Source organism: Anolis sagrei, chromosome 3 (genome assembly GCF_037176765.1).
Source record: "Anolis sagrei isolate rAnoSag1 chromosome 3, rAnoSag1.mat, whole genome shotgun sequence".
Classification (NCBI taxonomy): Eukaryota; Metazoa; Chordata; class Lepidosauria; order Squamata; family Dactyloidae; genus Anolis; species Anolis sagrei.
Window position 1 is genome coordinate 203,254,549 of NC_090023.1, and position 27,281 is coordinate 203,281,829.

Consider the following 27,281-nt stretch of genomic DNA (forward strand, 5'->3'; position numbering starts at 1 on the left):
CGCCCCTCTCAGCCCGAAGGCGACTCGGGGCGGTGAACAACAACAAGGAAGACAATGTACAATAAACCGAGACAACACTAACCAGACAAGTACAACATAACACACACCTATACTAAAAATCCGCTTCGTCAGGTCCTGGGGTCGTAAGCAAAATCGTAGTCCTGGTTCATTCCGTTTTCATTCACTACTCTCAACTGAAGGCCTGCTCGAAGAGCCATGTTTTCAGGCTCCTACGAAAGGCCATCAAGGAGGGCGCCTGTCTAACTTCAGCAGGGAGGGCGTTCCATAGCCGAGGGGCCACCACCGAGAAGGCCCGCTCCCTCGTCCCCGCTAGACGTGCCTGTGAGGCAGGCGGGACCGAGAGAAGGGCCTCCCCGGATGATCTCAAGGCCCTCGTGGGCTCATAGGCCGAGATGCGGTCTGCAAGGTATTTTGGGCCGGAACCGTTTAGGGCTTTGTAGGAGAGCACCAGCACCTTGAATTGGGCCCGGTAGCAGATCGGCAGCCAGTGGAGCTGGGCCAGCAGGGGCGTTGTATGCTCTCTGCGTCCAGCTCCCGTTAACAACATGGCTGCCGCGCGCTGGACTAGCTGGAGCTTCCGGACCGTCTTCAAGGGCAGCCCCACGTAGAGAGCGTTGCAGTAGTCGAGGCGGGATGTGACCAAAGCATGTACCACCGTGGCCAAGTCAGACTTCCCAAGATACGGGCGCAGCTGGCGCACGAGCCGGAGCTGTGCAAATGCTCCCCTGGTCACCGCCGAAACCTGGGGCTCCAGGCTCAGCGATGAGTCCAGGGTCACACCCAAGCTGCGAACCTGCGCCTTCAAGGGGAGTGCGACCCCGTCCAGCACAGGCTGTAACCCTATACCCTGTTCGGCCTTGCGACTGACCAGGAGTACCTCTGTCTTGTCTGGATTTAATTTCAGTTTGTTCGCCCTCATCCAGACCATTACAGCGGCCAGGCACCGGTTCAGGACTTCGACGGCCTCCTTAGTAGCAGGTGGGAAGGAGTGACAGAGTTGGACGTCATCTGCGTACAGGTGACACCGTACCCCGAAACTCCGGATGATCTCACCCAGCGGCTTCATGTAGATGTTGAACAACAAGGGGGACAAGATGGAACCCTGAGGAACGCCACAGGTCAACGGCTGTGGCGTTGAACAGGAGTCCCCCAGTAACACCTTCTGAGTACGACCCTCCAGAAATGACCGGAGCCACTGCAGGGCAGTGCCCCCGAGACCCATCTCTGCAAGGCGCCCCAGAAGAATACCGTGGTCGACGGTATCGAAGGCCGCTGAGAGGTCCAGGAGCACCAACAGGGACACACTCCCCCTGTCTAGCTCCCGGCGCAGATCATCCACTAAGGCGACCAAGACCGTCTCGGTACCATGTCCCGGTCTGAAACCAGACTGTGCCGGATCCAGATAATCCGTGTCTCTCAAGAATACCTGGAGTTGTGAGGCCACCACGCTTTCCATGACTTTGCCCAAGAAGGGAAGATTGGAAACAGGCCGAAAGTTGTCCAATTTAGTGGGGTCAAGTGATGGTTTCTTCAACAGCGGCTTTATCACAGCCTGTTTTAGGCTCGCTGGAATTTTGCCTTCTAAAACAACCATTCTTGTGAATATTTAATGATACTGTCCTTTAAAACACACTTCAAGTGATTTGTTATACATGAAAATTATAGCTATGAAAATGAGTATTGTTTTGGTTGTGATGATTTTTTAATTGAGTGCTTGTTTACAGTGTTCATTTGGTATTCTTGAGGGGGATGCATTTATCTTTATTTTTTTCCCAGTCTGGTCTTGAAATCAGCATAGATAAATCTTTGGCTGAAGGAAACATTGAACAAGCAGAGGAACTAAGTGATAGATTAGCTACACGAGAGGTAAGTTGAGCTTTTTGTGTGTGTGTATATATGTAGTTACATAGTGTTTGGACTATACTGGTTCTCTGTTCCTTTACATAACATGTTCTTTCAGCCATATCCTTTGAGTGTTTGTTGTGTATTTGTGTATGTGTGTGTGTATAGCATATCCAGTTGTTGAAGGATTTTTTTTATTATCTAGCTCTAATGTTCTATATTTGCACTCAGATTAATGGCAGATTTGTTGCTGTTTTGTTGGTGTCCCTAATATCAAGATAAAATAGTTACAAGAGGGAACATTTGATGAATGTCTCATTCAAAAACATTTTGGATATCCTGATATATACTGCGTACTAGTTCTCCCTTCCTGCCTACTTGACATATTGAAATATGTTCATGCTAGTTGTTTCTTAGTAAGGTTTGTTCTAGCTTTAGTGGGACTTTCCACCAATGTCTTGAAACAGCCACAGCAGTGGGATGGGATAAACTGGGCTTCATAAATGAATGGAGATGGGAATGCTACACAATTCCTCAGCAGGCCCAGTCAAGATAATTGTCCCAGGGCTACTGATAGTAAATAGTAGCTTTTCTTTCTCCACCCCACAGTTCTTGCCTGATAAGCTGGTGGAGAAAATGAGGCTTCCTGGAGAGCAGTAAAGGGCTGTATGTGAACCATTCATTGCTCACTTGTGACTAAACCAATTGCAATTCTTGAATCTCACATAAGAGCGAATTATGGTTAACTTGAATCAGAAACTGGATACTACCATTCTTATGGATATCTTGTGTTTTAATGGTTTGTGAGTGTACAACTGTGGTTCTCAACCTGTGGGTCCCAGATGTTTTGGCCTTCAACTCCTAGAAATCTTAACAGCTGGTAAAGTGACTGGGATTTCTGGGAGTTGTAGGCCAATATCTGGGGACCCACAGGTTGAGAACCACTGATGTATAATATGAAAAACCGATTATTTCTTAATGGCCCTTCCAGGCAGGCCCTATATCCCAGGAACTGATCCCAGGTTTTCTGCTTTAAACTGGATTATATGAGTCCCCACTGCCAGATAATCAAGGATAAACAGAAAACCTGGGATCAGATCCTGGAATATAGGGCCTGTCTGGAAGGCCCCTCAGAAGGAGAACCTACACAATCAATACAAGGTCAATGATGCTATTTGTAGTTAGGTTAAAACTGGACAGTCAAGGTGTATTTAGCAGATCAAGTGGGAAAAGGACTAAAGTTTGTTTGCCAAAGACATTTAGATCCTATCTTTCCAGTTAATAATTTATGAGATGGAGATAAAATATTTAAATCATAAAATATTTAATCATAAAATGGCCAAAATTAAGTGACCTGCATATAATATGTATTTCTTAGAGCCAGGTTGGTTGGATGACCAATAAGATCATTTATCATTCACTTAACAATCTCTGGGGCCTTTTCTACTCCACCATATAATCCAGATTATCAAAGCAGATGTTCCACATTATCTACTGTGAACTTGATTATATGAATCTGCACTGCCATTTAATCAAGTTCAAAGCTAATAATTTGGAGTTTATATGGCAGTATAGAAGGGGCCTAGGATGCTTCCAAATTCTTCGAGTTGATGTGTGGGTTGGAACAGAAGTATGTTTCTCCTGTCCTCTTCAAATCTATAATTTCTATTCTCAGGAATACAGGCAACTAACCTCAATACTAGGTCTTTTCAAACCTCTTTTTGACTGTTTATTTTTTCAGTGCAGTGTAAAAAAGAATCCAAGCATACTTCAGTTAACAAAGCTTCTGATAAAGAAGCTCTTTTTAATAGTCTTTTTTCTGCGATTCTATGATCTGACTTGGTTGTTTCATTTACACATACAAATACTCAGTTTGTGTAAGAACTGGGCTGGAAATAGTTGTTTTGGGGGGGGGGGTGTTATGGAGGTAGTATGCTACCCTTATTCTTTCCATGTTATTTCTGCCTGTGGTACTAAATTTTCTGTTAAAGAAGTAATGCCCACGAATATATATCACCTCACTACCTCTGAGGATGCTTGACATAGATGCAGGCGAAACGTCAAGAGAGACTGCCTCTAGACCATGGCCATATATCCTGAAAAAACCTACAACAACCCAGTGATTCCGGCCATGAATGTCTTCGACAATACATATATCTGCTTTATTAACTGAGATATACCTGTAAATGCCAACTTAGAAAGCATGAAAATGGTTACCCTATAGCTGGAATACATCATACGTTGTTGTTTTAACAGAATTAATGCAAAACATGACTTGAGCTCCATTTGTGATTGCAGCTGTTTCAGAGTATGATAGAATGTGTGTTCAGTGCGTAGGTATTCTTTGGAAATCAGGTATATTAGTGTCTGATTAATGAATTTTTTTTCACCTGGAATTGAAAACTGGAATCTGCTGATAAAGCCATTGCTGTAAGGCACAGATCCCAAACTTCTTAGCACTGTTCCTTTACTAAACAAGTGAAACAATTTTAGATGTATGTCTTTTATAAGCCCATGAAATTGATAGAGCAGCATTAGTATTTAGTCAGGGAAAATGAACCCCCAAATGAGGTAGCTAAAAAGAGGCTATGAAAATGTGCTCTGAAAAGTTAAGGAATTCCAAGCATAGCTGTAAGTCAGTACACTATCTTTATGTCGCAGGGAAAACTTACTTTTATAGAATCAGATTGCCTTAGAACTGAGGATGGATTTGAAGAATGTACATAATCTGGAAAGAAATTGAGTAAAAAAAGAAATACATATACTAGAAGAAAGAGTCATAACTTTGAAAGGTCTTTACCACGGGACACTTACTGCAGAAAGGCTTTCATCTAGTTGTGAATTTTTAAGATTGTTACTCTAGTGCTGGTGGAGCAGAATATGTTAATAATAGATTAGTAGGTATTGGGCTGCGTTATGCAGATTCTTCACTTCCTTGCACTTGAAATATTCTTAACAATTCTGAACTTCTCTCTGGACTTTTTGGTATAATTCTTACCATGTAAAACTAATTTCCTTTTTCTCCCTGATATGATAAGGAATGGATAATTCAGGGGACTTACATAGGATACCTCATACTGAGAATGTCTTAGTTATCCAACTCTAATGTGCATTATATTATACAAAATTATTTGTGTCAGTACAAGTTCCAGTCACATCTACACCTATATTAATGTCAGATTTGTTGATGTTCTATAAGTGTCTCCAATCTCAAGATAATGTAGTTACATTAGGTGAATGTGTCCTTCAAAAGCTTTTTGGATTTCCAGACACATAACACATACTAATATGCCCATACCTTCCTACTTGATACAATTCAAAGATGATAGGGTTTTCTTAGAAAAAATTAAAGCTGGTTGTTCCATAGTAAGATTTGTTCTTCTAGCTTTAGTAGGACTTTGTACCAGTTTCCCAAAACAGACACAGAAATAGCTCTTTGCATTTCATTTTGGATACTTATAATGTCTCCAGACAGAACAACATCATCCCAGTAGTACAATTATCTATGCCATTTAATGGTCATTGCATTGTGGAGTTCTTAACGATCATATACATCACAGGAATTATTCAGTAAAGATTTTCCAAATGTACCTGGTTCAGATAACTGAATTGATTCTGAAATTGTAATTAGTAATACTTTTGTGAAAATAGAAGGTTTAAAAGTTCTAGGTTTACATGTTGCTTTAGTTTATAATGACTTTGTTTTTAAGATTTATTTATTGTGTCAGAAGCAAATCGAGAATACAGTTATAATGTATAAAAAACAACAAACAAAGTTAAAAACTCTTCATTATGCTAAATTTCCTTTGACCAGAAACTGGCCATTTCAAGTGCCTCTGGTGTTGCTGTAAGAAGATCCACTATTGTGCATGTGGCAGGGCTCAGACTGCATTGTAGTAAGTGGACTGTGGTTTGCTTTTCTCCACACTGACATACCATGGATTCAGTTTTATATCCCCATTTCCTAAGATTGGCTGTGCATCTCGTAGTACCAGAGCACACAGTGTTTGCTTGCTGAGGTGTTCCTGCAAGTATCTCTGTAGATCTTAAGAAGCTGTTTCTTGATTTAAGTTGTTAGCATGCTGGCTGATATCTGAACAGAGGATGGGCCGAAGATGTTACTGCCTTCGTCCTTTCATTACTGGCTGCTACTTCCCAGTGGATATCAGGTGGTGCAATACCGGCTAAACGGTATAATTTCTCCAGCAGTGTTAGCCAAAGATATCCTGAGATAACGTAGCATGTCTCATTAAGAGCCACATCGACTATTTTAACGTGGTCAGATGTATTCCATAGTAGGCATGCATACTCAGCAGCAGAGTAGCAAAGCGCAAGGGCAGATGTCTTCTCTGTGTCTGGTTGTGATCCCCGGGTTGTACCAGTCAGCTTTCCTATGATATTATTTCTAGCACCTACTTGTTGCTTGATAGTCAAGCAGTGCTTCTTGTAAGTCAGAGCACGGTCCAGAGTGACTCCCAGGTATTTGGGTGTGCTGCAATGCTTCAGTGGGATTCCTTCCCAGGTAACACTGTTCAACGGAGAAAAAGTTTCGGGCCTGAAAATAGCTGTTCTTTTATGATTTTGGGGTGCTGAAAACGAAAATGACATTTAAAAATGTATATTGGCTCTAGTTTTTACGATATAAGCAATCACGTGATCACGTATAGTTGAAAAAATGCATGTTGCGACTTACACTATGGAAGATTCTAGAATACTCTAGAAAGTTTGATGACGCAGTATTAGTGCCGTGTGCAAAATCCAGAAAGCCCTATATAAGGCCAGACTTTTGAATGGTGAGGGTCAATCAGTTGAAGACTGAGACAGTATCGTTAAACATTGTTTTACATTGTTCTTTTTACTGTATTTTATGCCTCGCACGTGTGTAAATAAAGTACTATGGAAAAAAGATATCAAGGCAAATGGACTCCGTCAATGCTATCAGACTACTGCTGGAGCATTGTAAGAGACAATCCTTTCCTTGGATACAAAAGAAAAGTCAAGAGAAGCAAACAGGATATAAACTAAAGTCACGATTAAAGTGACATTTAAACTTTCAAACTTTTCAACTGCATTAGGCCTACTAATATAGTTTCTTGCTGCACAAACATAAACAATAGACTAATTAAATAAATATTTCTCATGTATAAACTATTGGCAATATAATTTGACTAAAATTTAGTAAATATTCACGGTTTATATACATGCAGTAAGGTTAGGCGCATTATCATAATATTAACGAATTACCTATTGTGGAGAAAATTGAAATAGCTGTTGCATAAAAACCAGAGCCAATTAACACATTTAATTATTATATTTGAATTCAGCATGTCAAATTTATTAAGAAACGACACATTTCGTTTCCGTAACTGAGAAAAACTGAAAATTTGTAGAACAATCAGAACTCGAGATGCTTGTTTGTTCTTAAGGTGAAAAGCACATGTCTGTGTTTTAGATGAATTAGGAATCAGCTGGTTTTCCCTGTAATAGGTAGTAAGAGTACCTAAAGCTTCGGAGAACTTCTGTTCAACCATTTCAAAGTTCCCTGCTCGAGCAGAGATGGCATGATTATCAGCATACATTAGACTCTCTCCCTTCTGGCATTTATTCATTTTAAGATGAATAAGTGAATTGTGTCGTCATTGTCCTCCCCCCCCCCCCCCCATCTGCTGAGTCTTCCCGCATCCCTCCATTTTGCAGGATGTCATAGTATTGGTTGGGAGGGTACTGATAGGACATTTGTGAAAGTGCCTCTTATTTCCACAAGACTAACTTTCCACAAGACGAATGGATGTTTGATTACTAGAGAAAATAGGCAGCCTGCTACAATTATTTTGAGTTTTACAGAAAACCATAGTTCAGTTTATTTATTTATTTCTGTCATTATTGCTTTGGAGATGCTAAAAAGAAATGGACAATTCCTGTATTATATTTTTCATAAATAATTCCACACTTTACATCATGCAGAAAGAATATTAAAAAGTTACTAATTAGTTGAAAGTTTTATTAACTTTAAATTAGTTTACTATTTAAGATTATTTGTATATTTCTAAGAAAAACTGGCATTAAAAAAACTATGTTTGAATATTTTTTGACTTTTCAGAGGATTGATTACTAATTATTTCAATTCATAGCTAACCATTCTTTTAAGCACTTCTCTGGGCTGTGTTTGTGGCCCCAAAGGCTTCTGAGTGTCCAATTTGTCTGCCTCAAAATTGCTGTTTAAAGGATCTGGAGAAAATATAGCCATTGTAGGCCTAGGGAAAGCATAATTTTGAAGAGGAAATGACCCACAAGTTGGCTTCTGGATCACATCCTGCTAGAAATAAGTTCTCTCTTTGCCCTAAAATGGCCAACAGAAGACCAATAAATGGGAGAAATGCTCCATCCCTTTAGGGCCTAGGGAGTAACTGATGTGGAGTTTGGGGGTGGACTTCATTTGGGGGGTGGGGATGGCAGTGGCGTGACCCTGTGGATCTGATATGACCATTAACCTCCCTGAACAGTTGTTTATCCATATTCTCAGTAGTGTTATTTTTCTTTTGCTACCTTTCCGCTTGTTCTTTGTTTTCTTTGACAGCATGATTATATTTACTCTTTGTGATGAGAATCCACCAACAATATAATTCAATTTAAAATTAAACCTGTCCCCCATTACATTTCCACTAATACTGTCCAACAATATTTGGAAGGCCACCAGTTACCACACTGGCATGAATGTCTTTAAGAGCTCAACAAAGCCGAAGCTCTTTCAATCCTAGGGTTTCTTGTGAACCTTTCCATATGACTACTTCCCAAACTTATCGTAACAAATGAGGCTGCTAGGTTTGGTGGGGTTATTGATGAACAGAAGCTAATGGATTAAGCTAGGGAGCTTTGGGAACTACGATTTCAGTTCTTGGCAGCAGTGGAGGAATATACAGGCATTAAGCATGACACTTCCGAACCTAGGAGCCTCCCTTATAAGGGTATTTAGAGGAAGGAGGAATGTTGATGGAAATTATTTGCAGGGGCTAAAGGACTTGAATCTTTAGTAAAGCCACCAAGACCCAGTGAGACTTAATTTCCCATGGTTTAAAATGGGGGACACTTCTTTTCCTATGCATTATAAGCTTGTTAATTTTGTTCTGCCACAATTTTCCCACTTATTTTTAATATTTCAAAATATGATATTGTTTTGTTCAAGAAAAAATACTCTACTATTTCTTGGCAAAATTGATGTCTTGCAAAAAAAAAAAACCCCAATAAACAAAATAAACTTTTAAAAAAAAACCCTGAGGTTTTATGCTATGATAATTTCTTCTCTTAGCTTGTGACTTTATTACTTTGCTCTGTTGTCTAAGAGTGCACTACCCAGAGGGCAGTAACTTGAAGAAGAAGAAAAAGCCCTGAACATATTTGATGTTCTTGTCAAAAGAAATTGAAAATAGCTGTCAGCAGAAACACTGAAAATTAACAGCATAATCCATACACGTCTACTCAGAGCTAAGTTCTATTTAGTTCAATGGAACCAACTATTGGGAAAATAAGACCGGTATAAATAAGGCCAGTGCTGTCAAAATTGCTTTATTTGTCTCATAGTTCAAGAAGTTTGGTGTCAGAGGCTACATTTGTGAAGAGTGGGTGTATGTTTTGGTTAAACATTTTAAATGACTGTATCATTTAATTAGCTTTTTACAAAAATCATGGTATCATTCTTGTACTATAGCCAAGTTGTTTATGTACTTTCTGCCATTATTCTCAGTGTGCTCCAGTGATTTTGTTATTACCTGCTCGTCCTGTTAATTCTTAAACAAACCATAGTTTGAAAAGAGGAAATCCTTTCGCAATGAGTGTGAATACAAAATTCATAAATATGGTTATTAATGTTTATTAGTGTTAAGGTTATCATAAATTACCTTTTCTAGTTTTTTAAAATTTCCCGTTTAGATGGAATTAATAGTTAGAAGAACCTACAGTGATCCCTTTGATAAATAAACTGATGGGACACAATCTGGAAGTTCCCCTGTACTGCTCCCAAATGCAAGTGAAAGAGTTATGCAGATTGCACTAATTTCTTTAGCTTTTGTGTAAAAGGAACTTTGTGGCACATCATTTAAATCCATAGTACAATCCCCAGGAAATTTATTCGTGCTTTTAAAAGCACTATTTTTCAAAATTACATTCAGAATTTGCATTAGTATTGTAGATCTTCAAAGGATTTGGTGGGGAAATGCAGACAAACCATATGTAACTCCCAAATTCCCCCTTAATGTTTATGTTGTGGGGAGGAAATGCATTATACTGTTTTTCCCACCTCTTCTTACTGAAGGTGTTTCTCTTTATTGAGGTTTTTTTTTCTCTTAACCCTTGTCATATAGTAAAGGTTATCACCTAGGATTATATTCATATATTCTCTTAATTATGTATATCTTCTTTTTAACAAACCTTAAAAAAAGATTTCAGATGTTACAAGTCTAATTAAAGAGACAAAGCACAGTTTATACTGTAGATTTTTTCTGCAGTTCAATTAATCAGCATGTTTTCTCTTTTAATTAAAACCATTTTAGTAAATTAAAGCCCACAGCAAAACACATATATAATTTGTTTGTAATTAGCTCTTAATTGGTGGTAGTTGAAGCTTAGCACCCTTGGTTTCTTTCTTCATGATTGCCATTTTATTAGCAGCCAGTCATTAATTAATCTTTTTTTCTAATTAGCTTATAAAACTGTTGATGGCACATTATTGTAAATGTGATTTTAAGTTCAAAGCTTGTTAATAAGCTTTCTTACTTAGAAGAACAGAGATAAAGAAATTGCTGAAAACAGTACTACAGTTCTTTTTTTAAAAAAAAACAGCCTTTCTTACAAGGGGACTGTGTAAAACATCTAACAGCTTATGGTTAATTTTAATGCTTTTTTATGAATGGAAGAATTTAGTTGCATATAAATATTTGAGTCTAAACCAAAGCTCTAATATAGAAACATGTTTATATCCATTCTATATATCGGTGTTGTCAGTGTCTGTACATAAACTTATGTTTTAATACCCTGCAATAGAAACCCAACAAAGGTATTACAAAGTATTTTGCAGCAGAAGTTGAACAAATCACTGACAGAAGATCATTCTCACTTCCAAATCCACTCAATATTCTTGTTTGCTTTATATATTTAATATACATCAGCAATGGATAACATTCCATAACATAAAAGGAGAAAATCATTGCCACAGGCAGAACCTGAAATAACTAGATTCATATTTGATGAGAAACTGTAATATAGTATTAAAAGGCTGTTTGGCTTCTCTGATAGACCACAAGATGCTCCAGGACCTGTTAGAATAGAGATGTTTTGTTAAATCCCCTTTGGGTTTAGCCTTTTATAGAGCATACCTATATATGTGACATTTCTGAATCAGGGATTGAATGTTTTATCGCATTATTCATATCCTGGAGAGTATGTATTTTACAATAGGTGTTTGAAATAAATCTTTATCTCTCCTTTTGGGGGAAGAAGGGGGGTAATTTTATCCTACCAGCCCAAAGCCTCAAGGTGGTGCTCAAAAGGTAAAATACAATTATTCATAAGCCCAATCATAAATACAATAATAAAAATCACTCAAATGAATATATACAACTCAAAACGGAAGCTTCAGTCAGTGACCACTAAAGGCCAGGCTAAGGAAAATACTTTGCATTATCCCACACATGTAAACCATGCTTGCATCAAGGAAGTTTCCAAAGGGAATGAGTCCCAGAGTTTCTTGAGTTAACCATGACCGAGATGGCTTGCTTACATGTTCTTAAATGTTCTACTTAGATGCATGAATACCATCTCCATTGGGTTTCAAGGGCCATGGTGGATCACCAATGGTTCCACCAAATATTCCAACTTTTGGTTTGGGCTTTGTTTTGGAGGTCCTTTTTGAGGAGGAGGAGGACAATGTTTGCTGAAAGTTGGAATTAATATCTTCTGGAGCTGAACTAAGGCCACATATTCCCAGTCTCCCTTCCTCAACTTTATTTACTATTTCGACTTCAGTCGTTGCTTTGCATTTTTAAAGCGTTTTATGCTGTGCAAGAAACACTAGAAAGGGATAGCTGACAAGGAAAAAATTAAAAATTGGATAAAAAGTAAATGAATAATGTCATATTACTAAAAAGATGAGAGGCTAATTTGTGCCGACTTTTTGCTAATTTTGTTCAAGCCTCAAAATGAGGAGCTGTCACCCGTTCTGTGTAGCACTGATGACAGTGCCAATGATCCATGAAATAAGCTGCCGCTGGCTTTGTTCTGATAAGAATGAACAAATCTGCACAATGTACGGCTCCCTGAATCTCATTTTCATACTTGCATGCAGGCTAAAAGAAATAAGCTGTTTGCAGGCTTGATTAATCAGACATTTGAGGGGTTTTTGTCTCTTTGATCTCTTTCGTCTCCTAGGTAACTTGCTTGACATTAATGTTGAGCTTGAGTAAAGACAATCAGGAATTGTAGACCAAACTGATATAAAAATTAAAGACCTTAGCACTTTAAGTACTTCAGTAATGGTTCCGCTTTACTTCAGAAAACATCTGTTTTCATTTAATTAAAGAACAAAAGCCAATAGCATAAATATTTTTTCATAGAAACCTGTTATTTCACCCAAAAAGTTTAAATATGATAATTGGCATTTTTTTAAAGAAGTGTCTTTACACTGTTTGGGCAGCTATGAAGATTTGTTACCAGGTATCCTTGATGGAGGCACACATCTTTTTTTCCATGAGAAAAATAATTGATAGGAAGTTTGCCGTTACGCTGGTTAAGCTGCGAGAGCAAGATTTTTGAAACGATTATCTCTGAACTTCAATAGGAATGGTTTTTGCCTCCTAGAAAACTTACTTGATTAAAAAAAGTTCGCCTCTTAAATTTTTTTGCTATGTTACAAGGATGAACCGTTATATCTACATTACTTCCCAATATGATTTACACACTTTAAACCTATAAAATTGAAAGGAATTAAAAAAAATGTCGCAGTGCGTTTGCTTGAGGTTATGCAGACGCTTTTACAAATCTTCCAAGTGGCTGTAAAGATGAATGCCTCAAGGGTCTAGCCAGGGCCCTGCTTTTCCAACCAGCTAAAGCCCTTATCTTAAATCCAAGCAAAGTACCATTAATCTTTTTGAAAGACCTTTTATGGCTTTTAATATATCCCAAATTAGAACATTTTACACCCTTGGTTCCTGAAATGTGGTGATAAAAAGCCTTTAGAGCTTAATTTTCCTTACTGCGTGCTCTGACCAATTTGCAGTTCTTTGTGATAATGTTTAGACACCTTAATTAAAATGCAGCAAAATATTGGATGTTCTATATGGAAAATGCTGATACTTTGACTACACAAGAAATTGTTGTATGTATTTTTATTCATGTCTTACTGCTTCTTATAACGTATTTTGCTGTATAATCTGATGACCTGAAACATTTTTTTTAAAATGTATAAACCATTGACCAAGATTTCCGGGGCTTCTATTAGGAAGGGAAGTGCAGCTGTGTATGAGGGTGTTTATGGGAGGGCAAAATACTCTGACTGAATCAGATATGGTTGTGCTGATTTATTCACAACACTTGTCTTTTCAGAGTTGCGTTTTGCAGCAAGTACCATCCTTTGACAATACCATGAATAGTGCAAAATGTTTTTCTCTGCTCCTTCCACAATGGCATGAGTGATTGTAATCCCTAATACATATTTGGCCAAAACAAGAAAGAGTTATTTTGTTCTGCCTCAGTGTCGATGAAAGAAGGCAAAGGCATTCAAATCAACCAGTAGTGAGTAGCCAGCAGTAGATTACTATAGTCACAGCACCTTGTTGAGGTGAGAATCATGCAGCTCTCCAGATACTGTTGGACTGCAACACTCAGCATTCCCCACCATTGGATATGCTAGGTCGCTGCACAATTTTCATCTCTGTCCTAGGAGGAGGACTAGAAGTATGTGATAAGTACTTGAGTGGACTTTGTTTTGGTCATTGCAGAATATAAATATTGATTGGTTTTAATTAAAAATTTGTTAGGCTCCAACCCTGTAGCACATTCCTGGACTAAGCTACATGGAGGTCAGTGGAAGTTACTGCTGAGAGCAGACATGACTAGGATTTTCTGTTATCATAGAATCATAGAATCATAGAATCATAGAGTTGGAAGAGACCTCATGGGCCATCCAGTCCAACCCCCTGCCAAGAAGCAGGAATATTGCATTCAAATCACCCCTGACAAATGGCCATCCAGCCTCTGCTTAAAAGCTTCCAAAGAAGGAGCCTCCACCACACTCCGGGGCAGAGAGTTCCACTGCTGAACGGCTCTCACAGTCAGGAAGTTCTTCCTAATGTTCAGATGGAATCTCCTCTCTTGTAGTTTGAAGCCATTGTTCCGCGTCCTAGTCTCCAAGGAAGCAGAAAACAAGCTTGCTCCCTCCTCCCTGTGGCTTCCTCTCACATATTTATACATGGCTATCATGTCTCCTCTCAGCCTTCTCTTCTTCAGGCTAAACATGCCCAGTTCCCTAAGCCGCTCCTCATAGGGCTTGTTCTCCAGACCCTTGATCATTTTAGTCACCCTCCTCTGGACACTTTCCAGCTTGTCAATATCTCTCTTGAATTGTGGTGCCCAGAATTGGACACAATATTCCAGATGTGGTCTAACCAAAGCAGAATAGAGGGGTAGCATTACTTCCTTAGATCTAGACACTATGCTTCTATTGATGCAGGCCAAAATCCCATTGGCTTTTTTTGCCGCCACATCACATTGTTGGCTCATGTTTAACTTGTTGTCCACGAGGACTCCAAGATCTTTTTCACACGTACTGCTCTCGAGCCAGGCGTCCCCCATTCTGTATTTTTGCATTTCATTTTTTCTGCCAAAGTGGAGTATCTTGCATTTGTCACTGTTGAACTTCATTTTGTTAGTTTTGGCCCATCTCTCTAATCTGTCAAGATCATTTTGAATTCTGCTCCTGTCCTCTGGACTATTGGCTATCCCTCCCAATTTGGTGTCGTCTGCAAACTTGATGATCATGCCTTCTAGCCCTTCATCTAAGTCATTAATAAAGATGTTGAACAGGACCGGGCCCAGGACGGAGCCCTGCGGCACTCCGCTCGTCACTTCTTTCCAAGATGAAGAGGAAGCATTAGTGAGCACTCTCTGTGTTCGTCCACTTAACCAATTACAGATCCACCTCACCGTAGTTTTGCCTAGCACATACATTTACTCATTTGCTGACTTCTTACATCATAGTTAAAATATAGTTGGTTCCTTAAGGTTTATTCTATACTCATTATAGTTGTTAATTTATTATCTCTCATTAGTCTAGTTTTTGTCTCCCCCTTTCTTGCTGTAAGTTAAAATATCTGTTGCAGAGTGTCTTGGAAAAAACATGTTTTTCCTCACAAAAACAAGAACACATGGCAACCTACAATATGTTTTAATTAGCTAGTAACAAATAAAATGTACATTTCTCATTAATTAATGGTGAAAGGATTACTTGGGATGCCAAAGTTTGGAGATTTTGGTTGTTTATAATCTAGCAGCTTCACATGTTTAAAATGGATGTTATTCTTTTTTTGCCATTTGGAGAAAGACCTCTATGTATCTTTGTGACTTGAGGGACTCACGAAAATTGAAGAGAATAGATAACTCCATTCTCTGTGGAGTTCAGAATGTGTTTCAATGCCATCAGATGCCTGGTTCAAGGCTTACATTTATCCTAAGCAATTTTATCGGTCAGATTCATGTTGCGAACTACTAGTTTGTTCTGTCTATATTTTTGAAGCCACTGATGCATAGAATCTCATTGAACCAACTTGCCAACAGGGATAGGGCAAGTTCCTATTTTACAGCTGTCAAGAGTAGAGGTAGCCCTCTAGTGTTTAACTGAGGGTCAAAGTCTTAAATTTCTCCAGTAAAATAGAACACTAATTCTTCAGTCCTTTTGTAATGAATGTCAAATTATAACAGTGGATCAAGCAAAGATGAAAATGTGTTGCTCTGAGCAGTTGATACAAAATACTCTAAACACCTATCTGTTGTATTTACTGTGATCATGTTTACTTTCTTGGTAGTATTATGAGAGTTTATTAGGTTATCTCACATGATATAGACAACCTGTGGCCTTTCAGATGTTGTTGAGCATAAGCCATATGATTCCTCACAATGTATTATGTTGGCTAGGTCTTTGTTATGTTGACTAGATTAGTCCTGTAATATCTGTAGGGCCACAAATTCCCTGCTTGCAATCTAACATGTAGATTAATGATAAGATTGACAAGAAAAATTGCTGGTGTAGTTCCAAAGAAAATTTGCATACTTAACATTTTGAATAATATATACTGGCTGCCATTTTATGATTTTTAAGCTTTGTACATGAAGTGTCTTATCCTTTTTGAAAGAAATTAGAGTACAGAGGAAAAGGAACCCTTTGCCTGCATTTATATAGAGAGTGTGTTAATGCCTTCTCATTTCTCTGTAATCATTTGTTTCCCTGTCACAACTATCTTTCTTATATCTTCGAACCTCCCTTTCCTCCCTGTAACCACTCTGCACTGGTTTTCCATTATCAGAACCGACAAAAAATGGATTATGAGCGTTTTTGCCTACAAGGTGAGGACCCTCTTACTAAGACCACAGATCACCCCCTATGCCTTCAGTGCAGTTCAATATATATGTTCTTAAAAAATTTATGTACATCTTAACAAAGATAATATTTTGCTACATTATGGAGTTTTTCCTTGGTTATAAGCTGTACAAAATCCCCTGCCCCAAAAATATTAATGACATCAGACTTCTGTTTTCATTAGCGAAGGGACATAATCCACACCACATTGAGGTGCGCTGAATTAAATTCTGCAAGCAGTCCTGTGCCGGTTCTATTTATATCAAACAGAATTTCATGGCAATAGTCCCAAATGGATCATACCCTAATTTGCCCATTTGGAAGTTGTATTTGAATCATTGTGTATAATCAGTCAATCATTAGTTCACTGATATCTTTTGCCCTGCAGGTATTCAGAAAGAAACCTTATACTGAGTCCAGCTGTAGATCTGTCTAGTTAAGTGCTGTCACTCTACTTGACAGTGACTCTGTTTTCAAACAGGATTCTTTCTGAGCTCTGCATCAGTAGCCTTGTATTTCCTTGTGGCTTTACAACTAAGTAGTAACCAGTCCCAACCATGATAGCTGCTGAAATCGGACAACATTAGATACCTTCAGGGTAATACAGTAGCACTTCCTTTATTAGGTCTTGTAAGCAGCACTCTGAAGCTTTCTGGTGTCTTTTTGTCTTGCTACAGAACAATAATACAATGTAGCTATTGCTATCTTAAGCCCTACATATATTTTTAAATGACACTCAAGTACAACTGTGGCTTTAGAAGATATGATGTGTTGTTCTACAAGATCACATAAGCCTCATTTCAAGCTATACCCAAGCTAAATATGACTAATTAAACATAATTTTAGTTGCTTGACAGTGGAACAATACAATCACACGCTGTTTCTGATGTTATGTTGTGTATGTGTTATAATACTTTTCTGCATTTTGTTTTATAAAAATCATCATGCTTCCACCTGTTCATTGAACATACACAGAAATCTTCCATGGTGGATATAGGACAAATCTTAGTCATGTAAACATATTAAAAAGGTCTGAAGAAAAGTTGTTTTGCATTCATTTTTCCTGTAGATTCATTTGATTTTTTTTCCTCCTTAGCTTGGTGTGGAAATTACCAAAGCTGTTGCTTGCCGGAATTTTGTGAAAGCAAAAGAAGAAGAAGAAACTTCTCAAGAAGCTAGAAAGAAAAAGAAGCTTGCTTGGGGGTACATCATAGGCCTTCTTTCTTTAAGACTAGGGGAGATTCTGAGTCAAATGTTTACCTCCTTCAGTTTGGCTCACACTAATCCTTGTTTGTTTAATTTGACCTTGGCTTTTTCCTTGAGTAGTGCATCTGTTTAATGTAGAGTCTTTACTACAACTGATACATTATTCAAATGTTTATACTTTCCCTTTTGTGATTGGTGGAGTATTATAAACCTACTTCCAAATTAGCCATTGCTGCTAAATGAAATCTGACTGAAAAGTCCCTAAAGTGTACTTTGGTAGACGCTGACATATGTTTGTATTTCTTTTCAGGTTTGAAGCCAAGAAAAGATGGGAAACAAAAAGCAACATGGGATACATGTAGCTCATTATGACTTGAAAAGAGGTGGTGGTGGTTTAAAGCTGAGAAGGGAAGTTTGTTAACACTGAAATGTATAAATTAATATATTCATTGGTTTTTATATGTATTATTTGTACAGCTGGATGAATCAGTGTGGTGAGATATCCCTAGTATATGTGTGTGTGTGTAGAACTCAGATATTTTATATTTGGCCCTTGACATTTCTTCAGTGTATTCTCTTTGTAGTGCCTGAGGATTTAAATGTGCTTGTTTTTCATAAAACTGTTAAGAATATAATTGGGAAGGAGATCCTTTTGTATCAATGTGTTGGTTATTTATCACTATCAAAATCAGTTTCTCCCTAAAAACAAAACATGGTATTTGCAGTGTTCCTATTGTTAATAAGACCAGGCAATGGTAATATTTCCTCAAAACAAAAAAGGCAAGTAGATTAGCTTTATTTTCCCCTGAAGCTTTTACAAATGTCTGTTACCTGGGTGAGAGACGAGTAAAATTCACTTACTGTTAAGCAAGATGAAATATTTGAGGCCCAAAGAATGATTTTAACCTAATGGTGATTTATTGTATTTGAGTTCTGTGAACTATTTTTTTTTCGCCAACTAGTAGTAATTTCAGATTTTATGACAAGTCTTACGTCTTCCATCTTGATATCAGATGGTTCGTTCTTGTTTTGTAGCCCGAAGGATGTTTGATTCTGCTCCCCTCATGTAATGCTATATTTCACAAAGATGAGAGTTTGCAATACAGCAATCTAAAGTCAACTGTAATTAGTTATATTGACAGCTAAATATACAGCAATGTCTTTAAATCACTGGCCAAACAGGTTTGTACTGCACAGCACTATAAATCTGCAAATCCTTATCCTATACACAGGAGCTGTTCAGGAAGACTTTTTTTCCCCTGTAATAAAGAGGGAAACAAGTATTGTCTAGTCTCATAATGTCAAATATCTGTGTGCAATATTATTAACATCATGAAACAAAACAGACATATTAATTTCCTTTCTTATAGTAATAGCCTATTATCCAGATAGTTCTTTCAAGTTTTCATAGCCTTTATAGGAACAGCAAAATGAAAAGGTACATTCAACACACTTAGTTGTCAGCAAACAATCTCTTTCAAGGTATCATAGAATCATAGAATCATAGAATCAAAGAGTTGGAAGAGACCTCATGGGCCATCCAGTCCAACCCCCTGCCAAGAAGCAGGAATATTGCATTCAAATCACCCCTGACAGATGGCCATCCAGCCTCTGTTTAAAAGCTTCCAAAGAAGGAGCCTCCACCACACTCCGGGGCAGAGAGTTCCACTGCTGAACGGCTCTCACAGTCAGGAAGTTCTTCCTAATGTTCAGATGGAATCTCCTTTCTTGTAGTTTGAAGCCATTGTTCCGTGTCCTAGTCTCCAAGGAAGCAGAAAACAAGCTAGCTCCCTCCTCCCTGTGGCTTCCTCTCACATATTTATACATGGCTATCATATCTCCTCTCAGCCTTCTCTTCTTCAGGCTAAACATGCCCAGTTCCCTAAGCCGCTCCTCATAGGGCTTGTTCTCCAGACCCTTGATCATTTTAGTCGCCCTCCTCTGGACACTTTCCAGCTTGTCAATATCTCTCTTGAATTGTGGTGCCCAGAATTGGACACAATATTCCAGATGTGGTCTAACCAAAGCAGAATAGAGGGGTAGCATTACTTCCTTAGATCTAGACACTATGCTCCTATTGATGCAGGCCAAAATCCCATTGGCTTTTTTTGCCGCCACATCACATTGTTGGCTCATGTTTAACTTGTTGTCCACGAGGACTCCAAGATCTTTTTCACACGTACTGCTCTCGAGCCAGGCGTCCCCCATTCTGTATCTTTGCATCTCATTTTTTCTGCCAAAGTGGAGTATCTTGCATTTGTCACTGTTGAACTTCATTTTGTTAGTTTTGGCCCATCTATCTAATCTGTCAAGATCGTTTTGAATTCTGCTCCTGTCCTCTGGACTATTGGCTATCCCTCCCAATTTGGTGTCGTCTGCAAACTTGATGATCATGCCTTCTAGCCCTTCATCTAAGTCATTAATAAAGATGTTGAACAGGACCGGGCCCAGGACGGAACCCTGCGGCACTCCGCTCGTCACTTCTTTCCAAGATGAAGAGGAAGCATTAGTGAGCACTCTCTGTGTTCGTCCACTTAACCAATTACAGATCCACCTCACCGTAGTTTTGCCTAGCCCACATTGGACTAGTTTCCTTGCCAGAAGGTCATGGGGGACCTTGTCGAAGGCCTTCCTGAAATCCAGGTACGCTACATCCACGGCATTCCCCGCATCTACCCAGCTTGTAGCTCTATCGAAGAAAGAGATCAGATTAGTCTGGCATGACTTGTTTTTGATAAATCCATGTTGACTATTAGCGATGACTGCATTTGTTTCTAAGTGTTTGCAGACCACTTCCTTAACAATCTTTTCCAGAATCTTGCCCGGTATCGACGTGAGGCTGACCGGACGGTAGTTGTTTGGGTCGTCCTTTTTTCCCTTCTTGAAGATTGGGACCACATTGGCCCTCCTCCAATCTGCTGGAACTTCTCCCGTTCTCCAAGAACTCTCAAAGATGATTGCCAATGGTTCCGAAATGACTTCCGCTAGTTCCTTCAATACTCTTGGGTGTAGTTGATCTGGTCCTGGGGACTTGAACTCATTAAGAGCGGCCAGGTATTCCTGGACGACTTCTTTCCCAATTTGGGGTTGGATGTCCTCCAATCCCTCATCCACTCCATCTTGCTGAGGTTGAAGACTCTCTTTTTGTGAGAAGACCGAGGCAAAGAAGGCATTAAGTAGTTCTGCCTTTCCCCTATCCCCTGTCAGCATTGCCCCATCTTCTCCTCGAAGAGGTCCTATCACCTCCTTGTTTTTCCTTTTTCTACTGACATAAGAATAGAAGCCCTTTTTATTGTTTTTAATGTCCCTGGCAAGTCTGAGCTCGTTTTTTGCTTTAGCTTTGCGGACCTTTTCCCTACAGGTGTTGGCCATTTGTTTGAATTCTTCTTTGGTGATTTCTCCCTTTTTCCACTTCTTGTGCATGTCTCTTTTGTGTCTTAGCACAGTTAGAAGTTCTTTGGACATCCATTCTGGCTTCTTTGCACTTGTCCTATTTTTTCTCTTTGTTGGCACGGTTTGCAATTGCGCCTTGAGTATTTCACTCTTGAGAAGTTCCCATCCATCCGTAGCTCCCTTGTCTTTTAGTATCTGTGTCCACGGAATGCTGCTCAGCGTTTCCTTCATTTTTTGGAAATCAGCTCTCCTAAAGTCCAAAATGCGGGTTTGACTTGTCTTAGTTTCGGCCTTCCTTTGTACCTCAAATTGCAGGAGCACATGGTCACTTGCCCCTAAGGATCCTACCACTTCGACCGCATCGATCAGGTCCTCCGCATTTGTTAGGATGAGATCAAGAGTAGCCAATCCCCTTGTTGCCTCTTCTACCTTCTGGACCATGAAATTGTCTGCAAGGCAAGCGAGGAATTTGTTGGACCTTGTACTCTTGGTCGAGTTTGTTTTCCAGCAAATATCGGGATAGTTGAAATCGCCCATGACTACTACATCTCTTTTCTGTGCCTGTTTGGTCAACTGTTGGCAGAAGACTTCATCAAGATCTTCCTCCTGGCTTGGGGGTCTGTAGTAGACGCCTACAACGACATCTTTTTGAGTCCCAGTTCCCTTGATTCTTACCCAGATGATTTCAAGCTGGTTTCCCAGATTGCTGTCTTGAATTTCTTCTGCAGCATAAGAGTTTTTGACATATAAGGCTACTCCGCCTCCTCTCCCCTTTGTTCGGTTTCTGTGAAAGAGGTTATACCCCTCGATATCTACATACCAGCGATAGGAGTCATCCCACCAGGTTTCAGTGATGGCTATGATATCATATTTGTGGTGTTGTGCTAGAAGTTGGAGTTCGTCTTGTTTATTTCCCATGCTCTGTGCATTAGTGTAAAGACATGTGAGCCCCTGGAATCTTCCCTTGAGCTGTTTAATTGGGATTATTGTGCTTTTGGTACGTGGTCCTTGTTGTGTTTGTGCAGCCCTCCGTTTAGCCTTCTGGCGATTCCCAGACATTATGGGTAAAGTAGCGTTCGCAAGGCTGTTGTCCCCCTCCCCCGGTGGACCTAGTTTAAAGTGCGTCTAATGAGGTTTGCGAGTCTGTGAGCAAAAAAGTGTTTTCCTGCTTGTGTGAGATGCACCCCATCCCTTGCCAGTAGGCCATCCTCCTGGAATAGCAGGCCATGGTCGAGGAAGCCAAAGCGTTCCTCCTGACACCATTTTCTAAGCCAGTCATTGACCTGTACTATTTTTCTGGCTCTTGTGGGTCCGTGTCTTACAACAGGGAGGAGGGATGAAAAGACCACCTGTACATTACATTCTTTTAGCATTGCTCCTAGAGCTCGAAAATCATTTGTGATCTTTTGAAACGTATGCCTTGCAGTATCATTGGTTCCTACATGAATCAACATGAGGGGAGGACGGTGATAGGGCTTGAGGAGCCTGGTGAGCCTCTGAGTGATATGGTGTATTTTTGCCCCCGGTAGGCAGCATATTTCTCGAGCCATCCCATCTGGTCTGGAAATGACAGCTTCCGTTCCTCTAAGGAGGGAGTCGCCTACTACCAAGACCTGTTTACTTTCAGGAATGACAGCGCCCCTTTTGTGCAATGTGGTGTGTAGGTCTCCAGAGAAGTGATCCTGTTGGTGTGTATTGTGTAGGTGAGAAGTGTTGTCCTCCTCCTCGACATCCCCGGTGCATTCGTCAAGGACAATCCATTGAGATTCATCCGAGAGCCTATGGTTCTCCTGTATGTGTTCCTGTTGCTCATGGTCTATGGTTGGGGATGGTACACCTGCAGGATTGTGCAAGTGTGAATGTTGTGAAGTGTTGTCCCTGTCAGGGCTATCCCCCGCACACTGATCAAGGATGAGCCACTGATCAGTATCTAAGCCATTCTGATCTTCCCCAATATGTTGTGTTTCTTGGTCAATGTGATCCATTTCTCCCCCAGTTGATCATCTGACATCAAGGCTTGCAAAGGTGTTGTGTACCTTATATGTATGTTCAGAAGACTAGGGAGATTAATACACAAGTTTGTAAGTCACGTTGGAGCCTCCCTAGAGAGGAATACAAACACTTACTACCCCACAACATTGTCCTAATCTCATTCCAAATCAGGCTTCAAGTCATGTAAAGTTGTATTAAATAAAAACGCTTTTCCGCCAGCTTTCCCTGTCTCTCAGCTCCTGAATGAACTTCAAAGAATTTTAAAAGCAGCTTTTACCATGTGGTAAGAGAAATGCACTTCAGCCACAGTTTTGGGGGAAGGGGAGGGGGGATATGACAATTATTATAGGCTGTCCTTCTCAACTGCAAAACCTGACTTTCTCCCCCCAATTGTCCCAATCACTTCCTTTAAAAAACAAACCCCGAAGAAACTGGGATGGTTCTTTTCTGCACAAGCCCCTCATATTAATTTTCCCTTGTTAATTGAACATTTCCTTTTCTTGCAAGGTAGCAACATTTTGCGGAGTTTTCCACTCATTTGTGCTTTTGCCTCATTACAAAAGCTTTAAAAGTTTAAAGTTATACCTCCAATTTGCTGAATAAACACAATACGAAAAGCATTTAAATTGCAAAGGGTTTTTTAAAAGGTCCTTGAATATGTGTATGACTGAAGGTTCGGAATGGTGACAACACAAGATTCAGAAGACATGCACCATCTAACATCTTAACTTTCAGAGTTAGCACACTTCTTATATTAAGATGACAGGATATATCATTTATACATGATAGCCATGTATAAATATGTGAGAGGAAGTCACAGGGAGTAGGGAGCAAGCTTGTTTTCTGTTTCTCTGGAGACTAGGATGTGGAACAATGGCTTCAAACTACAAGAAAGGAGATTCCATCTGAACATGAGGAAGAACTTCCTGACTGTGAGAGCCATTCAGCAGTGGAACTCACTGCCCCGGGGTGTGGTGGAGGCTCCTTCTTTGGAAGCTTTTAAACAGAGGCTGGATGGCCATCTGTCAGGGGTGATTTGAATGCAATATTCCTACTTCTTGGCAGGGGGTTGGACTGGATGGCCCATGAGGTCTCTTCCAACTCTTTTATTCTATGAGAACAGTACAAATTGGGAGGAGTTGCATCCCTGCATGTGCAGTAACCTCAAAGTAGTTTGAGTTTTCTCTAAGTGCGCTCCAAAAGTATTTGTGTGATAAGAAGAGGGGCTAGGCAGGTGTGCTCCTGAATCAGGCAAGATGGGTTTACTATGGCAGAAGCCGTTTTAGGAAACACAAGTTTGGCAAAGATGCTCCAAGATCTTGTTTCATTGAAACCTCAACAGAGTTTTGATATTCAAGTGATAGATGCTGGAAGGATAATAACAAACTATCACTATTTTATATCTAGTACCAAGGAAAAAGATGAAAAAACAAAATCCACAAACAGAAATATATATTTTTGGATCCTCACCAAAGCATTAAAGGTAAAGCAGGTATTGCTGCTTATTGATTTTAGATTTTCTTTAATTTTTCTGCAGAACTGACATGGCTACCCCAAGTATTTTTTCCGCTCTGGATTTCAAGATGACATATTTAGCTGCAATAGTGGAATCCTAAACAAAAGAGAACTAAAAGACTTTGAGGTTTTTTACCTCCAGTAAAGGCAAAACTCTTTCATTTGAATGCATTTTGGGATTACAGTTTGCGAGGTTTACTTATACAGCACCTAAATGTTTTTTCCAGATGTAATAATACAGACAGTCTTTGAGGAATTCAATTTTCTGTGCCTAAGAAAGGATGATGATTGTATTTAAGTAAACATTGCTGTTTGTACCCATTGCCATTGTAACTGACATGTGCCTTGGGTTGCTGTGAGCTTTCCAGGCGGTATGGCCATGTTCCCGAAGCAGTCTCTCCTGACATTTTACCCACATCTATGGCAGGCATCCTCAGAGGTGTGAGGTCTGTTGGAAACTAGGCAAGTAGGGTTTATATATATGGAATGTTCAAGGTAGAGGAAAGAACTGTTGTCTGCTTGAGGCAAGTGTGAATGATGCAATTGGCTGCCTTGATTAGCATTTAATGGCCTTGTAGCTTCAAAGCCTGCCCGGTTGCTGTCTGGGGGGGATTCTTTGTTGGGAGATTTTAGCTGGCCCTGATTGATCCTTGTCTGGAATTCACTTTTTTTAAGTGTTGCTCTTTTTTTTCTGTCCTTATTTTAGAGTTTTTAAAATACTTGTAGCCAGATTTTGTTCATTTTCATGGTTTTTAGTAAATAAAGAGCAGAAGAGAATGCTTCTGGAACATGGCCATACAGCCTGGAAAACTCACAGCAACCCAATGATTCCAGCCATGAAAGCCTTCGTCAACATGTTCTTGTTGCTATGCTCTCAGAGTGTTTCCTATTTTATACCTGTAAAAAAGCCTTAAAAGTTTTGTGAATCAAGTAATTTCAGACTTCATAACTTAAACACTTTGGTGGTATTTCTTACTGTATAAATAAAATATTTTATTTAATTCATTAAAATAACATTTACACAAGTTTGAGCCAAACTCACCGACCTAGAAGTAAACCTCTCTCAACATTTGAATAACTATGCATAAAACTTTTCTGTTACTTTATGTTTTCTGTTTGTGAAAACTGACCAGAACACAAATGCTACATTCTATAATTTGGGGTAAGGGTCCTTCAGGGAAAACATAATTACTGATTTAGCAATAAAATAAAATAAAAGTTTGCATCACAAAGTCAATAGTATTTATACTAATTTTATAGTCAAATAAATTCTTAATCTGACCAAGTACATCGAGGAAGGATATGAGAAAGGTTGCATTACTGGAACAGTTTTTGTTGACCTTACTGCAGCCTATGACACGGTGCAACATAGAAAAATGCTGCAGAAAGTCTACCATATTACCCGAGATTATGATTTCACAAAAACTATCCAGACTCTCTTAGAAAACCGTAGCTTCTATGTGGAGTTTCAGGGCAGGAAAAGTAGATGGAGGAGGCAAAAGAATGGCTTACCCCAAGGCAGCGTTCTTGCACTGACCTTGTTTAATATCTTTACAAATGATCAGCCACAACCACCACTCACAAAGAACTTTATATATGCTGAGGACCTTGGCCTAACAACAAACAACAAACAACAAACAAGCAAAAAACATTGAAACAGTTGAAATCCAACTTATTAAAGCCTTGAAAGATCTCTGCAGCTACTACAAAGATAACCACTTGAAGCCTAACCCTGCCAAAACACAAATATGTGCTTTCCATCTACGCAACCGTGAAGCCAACAGGAAATTGAAAGTTACCTGGGAAGGTCAAGAACTTGAACATTGTAACCATCCTAAATACCTCTGTGTCACCTTAGATCGAACACTAGCATATAGGAAACACTGCTTGAACGCCAAGCACAAAGTAGCTGCACGCAATAATATCCTGCGAAAACTTACTGGCAGCATATGGGATGCAGACCCAAAATTAATAAGAACATCGGCCTTGGCCTTGTCTTACTCAATTGCTGAGTATGCCTGCCCTGTTTGGCATTGGTCTGTCCATGCAAAGCAGGTGAACATAGCATTAAATGAAACATGCAGAATAATCACGGTGTCTTAAACCTACACCTGTTGATAAACTCAACAAGCTATCTGTCATTTACCCCCCTCCCCCCCCCCCGATATGCGATGGGAAGTTGCTGCTAAATCTGAGAGAAATAAGGTTGAACACTCTGAAAGCCACCCACTACATGGCTACCAGCCTCCTCACAGTAGACTCAAATCAAGGAAAAGCTTTATGAGAACTACCACTCCTCTTGGTGTCCCTCCGGCTACAGAAAGGGTATCCCTCTGGGCAGCTAAATCAGGAAATCCCAACTGGATGCCCCCCCCCCCCCCCATGAGGGTCTTCCTCCAGGGGCAAATCAAGAATGGGCAACCTGGAAGTCCTTGAATAGACTCAGAAGCGGAGTGGACAGATCAAAAGACAACCTGGTAAAATGGCACTACCTAAAAAAATCCCACACCTTGTGTGACTGTGGAGCAGAGCAGACACCTCTGCATCTGTATGCTTGTCCATTGTGCCCTGCCCCATGTACAGAGGAGGAATTGTTGGAGGCTACAGACAATGCCGTTGCTGTTGCCCGTTTTTGGTCAAAAATATTTAGCCACCTGCACACCTTCTATTTTTATCAGTTTTATACTACTTT

The 27,281-nt window shown here is 39.6% G+C and overlaps 1 protein-coding gene across 3 annotated transcripts in view; it reads left to right on the forward strand.

The window, feature by feature from the left end:
- Positions 1-18,972, forward strand: part of FAM204A (family with sequence similarity 204 member A) — a 36,860-nt gene extending 17,888 nt beyond the window's left edge. For all 3 annotated transcript variants that reach the window (XM_060768511.2, XM_067465807.1, XM_067465806.1), the window contains 3 exons: positions 1,798-1,887; positions 17,580-17,686; positions 18,000-18,972. In XM_060768511.2, coding sequence (XP_060624494.2) covers positions 1,798-1,887; positions 17,580-17,686; positions 18,000-18,051 — 249 coding nt within the window. In that variant the 3' untranslated portion in view covers positions 18,052-18,972. The remainder of the gene's footprint in view (positions 1-1,797; positions 1,888-17,579; positions 17,687-17,999) is intronic.
- Positions 18,973-27,281: the final 8,309 nt, after the last annotated feature.